The sequence below is a fragment of the Battus philenor genome, unplaced genomic scaffold, assembly GCF_028537555.1.
Source record: "Battus philenor isolate CCGP_79_NKW_IND1 unplaced genomic scaffold, ilBatPhil1.0.hap1 SCAF_41, whole genome shotgun sequence".
Taxonomy (NCBI): Eukaryota; Metazoa; Arthropoda; class Insecta; order Lepidoptera; family Papilionidae; genus Battus; species Battus philenor.
The window spans coordinates 173,007-176,017 of record NW_027181706.1 but is presented as its reverse complement, the minus strand read 5'-3'; the positions used below and the strand labels follow the sequence as shown (position 1 = coordinate 176,017).

Sequence of the window (3,011 nt, the reverse complement as noted above, 5' to 3'; positions counted from 1 at the left end):
ATCCGGACACGAGTGCAGCTGCGCAGGTTTCTGCAGTGATGTCTTGTAGTGGAATTGTTTCAGGCCATCTTGTAAATCTGTCAATGACAGTGAGGCAATATCTGTAAGATGAAGATAGCGGTAAGGGTCCTACGAGGTCGATGTGGATGTGGGAGAACCTCGCAGATGGGGTAAGGAAGGAGGAGAGCGGAGCACGGGTGTGACGGGTAACTTTACTTGTTTGGCATTTCATGCATTGCCGAGACCACTCTCTACAGTCTTTGCGTATCCCTGGCCACACAAATTTTTGTACGACCAGCCGTGCTGTAGCTGAAATTCCAGGATGATTCCAGTTGTGGACTATGTCGAAGGCTTGGCGTCTGAAGTTTGGCGTGATGTATGATCGCGGTGGATGGACGGAAGTATCGCAGAAGATAGGTAAGTTGCTGTGTACTGTAGACCTTTTTTCGAGTTGCAAGGCCGAGCCACGCAGAAGCAGATTTTGCAGTTCTAGATCATCGTCCTGAGATATTGCAAGTTTGTCGTAGTCAAGTGCCACCGCGAGTTCCTCCACACGTGAAAGAGCGTCCGCTACTACGTTGTCTGGTCCGGGTATGTACTTAATGTCTGTCGTGAATTGGGATATAAAATCTAAGTATCGAAACTGTCTTGGCGAACAATGCTGTTTGCTGGTAGTAAAGGCAAAAGTTAGCGGTTTATGATCCGTATAGATGGTGAATGACGCGGTTTCCACCATGTGTCTGAAGTATTTTATGGCCTCGTAGACCGCTAGAAGTTCTCTGTCGTAAGGGCTGTACTTTTTCTGCGTAGGCGATAGTTTACGGGAGAAGAACGCTAGAGGCTGCCAGATGCTGTTCTTTCGCTGTTGTAACACTGCTCCAATAGCCGTGTCTGAAGCGTCAGTGACAATTGCTAACTCTGCTAAGTAATCTGGGTGAGCAAGAAGTGCAGCGTTAGAAAGCGAATTTTTGCAGTCTTCAAAAGCTTTTAGAAGTTCCGGTGTCATGTCTACTGGATGAGAGCCTTTAATTTTAGGTCCCTGTAGTACCGAATTGAGAGGCGCTTGGTGTTGGGCAGCCTTAGGGATAAATCTGCGGTAGAAATTTAGCATCCCTAGAAAACGACGCAGCTCTTTTACAGTTTGGGGAACGGGGAACTCTCTTATGGCTTGTATTTTCTCATCCAAAGGTTTAATTCCAGCACCAGATACCTCATAACCCAAAAATTTGACGACCTCCTGTCCAAATACGCATTTTGATGTGTTGATGAGTACGCCATATTGTTTAAGTCGCTCGAAGAGCTGGCGTAGGTGCTGTTTGTGTGTTTCTCTGTCAGGAGAGAACAGGATAATGTCATCAACATATCCGTAGCAGAAATCCAGGCCTGATAGTACTTCGTCGATGAAGCGTTGGAATGTTTGAGCCGCGTTTCGAAGTCCGAAAGTCATGAACGGGAACTCAAACATTCCGAATGGCGTCGTGATCGCCATTTTTGGAATATCCTCGGGATTTACAGCGATCTGATTGTACGCTTTCACAAGATCAACCGTAGAGAAGATGGAGCATCCTGACAGCTGGTGGGCAAAATCTTGAATATGTCGGATAGGGTATCGATCAGGTATAGTCCTGGCGTTAAATGCTCTGTAGTCACCGCAAGGTCTCCAGCTGTCATCTTCCTTTTTTACCAGGTGAAGAGCAGAAGACCATGGACTCTCCGAGCGTCGAGCTGTACCAGCTGCCAACATGTCCTCGAACTCCTTCTTGGCTGCCTGAGAACGAGCTGGATCTAGACGTCGTGGCTTACAAGAAACCGGCTGACCTGGAGTGGTTCTAATGTGCACTACATTAGAACCACTCCAGGTCATCGTGGAATGTTTCGAGGCACCACGCATGCCTGCAGGCCTCGTAATTTCGGGGAACTCGCGTAGAATCTCGTGGAACTCTTTATCTCCGCTAAAGGCTTTGACGGAAGAGATGTCGTCGATAGTTTCTGCGTTGTGGTAGGGGCGATTTCGTACACTTTGTCCGCCAGCTCCCCCAGCTTTTCTAAAGTAAGGTCTATCTGTGAAGCAATCACTGTTTGTATGTTTTGAGGTAGACCGTTAGACCATATTGATTTTACTATATGCGAAGGTACTGATGGGCCTGCTAAATCCTCCAAGTAGCGTAGGAATCGTGAGGGTTTCCTATCTCCGAGCTCTTCGAACATTAGTAATTGCTTCACGCGTTTCTCTTGTGAAGCTGACAGGCGTCGTATAAGTTCCGTTGTCAGTTTTTCATATTTTTCTCTGTCTGGAGGACGAATAATTACGTCTTTCACTTCGACGGCGACTTGGTGGTCCAGTTGTGCTACCAAGTAATTAAATTTGGTTTCGTCGGCACTGATGCCAGACAGGCTGAATTGGCACTCCAGCTGTGAAAACCATAGAGCCGGCTCTTCAGGCCAAAATGGGGGCACTCTTACGCCAACGCGTAACACTTCGGCGATTTTGCGGTCGTCGTTACTAGGCTGACTCATATTGTGGTTTATCTGCGCGTCTTCCGAGTGTGGTATCAGCTGGGTCCGGAAGGTGCTTCTCGTTGTCCATCACGTCGGGGTCACCAGTGTAGGAGTGGTCGTGGTACGGTAGCTTCTTGTTGTTCGGTAGCTTCTTGTGCTTCGGTAGTTCGTCGGTTGCTTCTTGATCTTCAGTTGCTTCTTTCTGCGTTGACCGCACCTCCGCTAGCCCTTATAATGAGCGCGGAGACTCTCAACAGCGCGATACAGATTTTCGTTGCGTCTACTGTGGCGCCATCTGTCACGTATCTGTTTCACTGCCGACGCCGCCATGCGATTGACGGTCACGTGGGTAAGAGCTTGGCGTTTGAGTGGCGCGCGATATGCACGCCACATATTAATCAACCAGCGGAAAAATCTTCACCTAGCGGTACATTGATACGGCATAGATTTAAAAATTTAAGAGTTACGTTACGTCTCTAATGTCATTTTAAGAAGAAAAATGAGACTTTCTT

General features: G+C 47.7%; 1 protein-coding gene across 1 annotated transcript; it reads right to left on the bottom strand.

Annotated features, from left to right (window-relative positions):
- Positions 1-1,860: 1,860 nt before the first annotated feature.
- Positions 1,861-2,517, bottom strand: LOC137929092 (uncharacterized). Its single transcript, XM_068772127.1, has one exon. The coding sequence runs from the start codon at positions 2,515-2,517 to the stop codon at positions 1,861-1,863; it is 657 nt and encodes a 218-aa protein (XP_068628228.1).
- Between the last annotated feature and the right edge of the window lie 494 nt (positions 2,518-3,011).

Coding starts and splice junctions, on each gene's coding strand:
- LOC137929092 (XM_068772127.1), bottom strand. CDS start 2,517: ATGAGTCAGCCTAGTAACGACGACCGCAAAATCGCCGAAGTGTTACGC.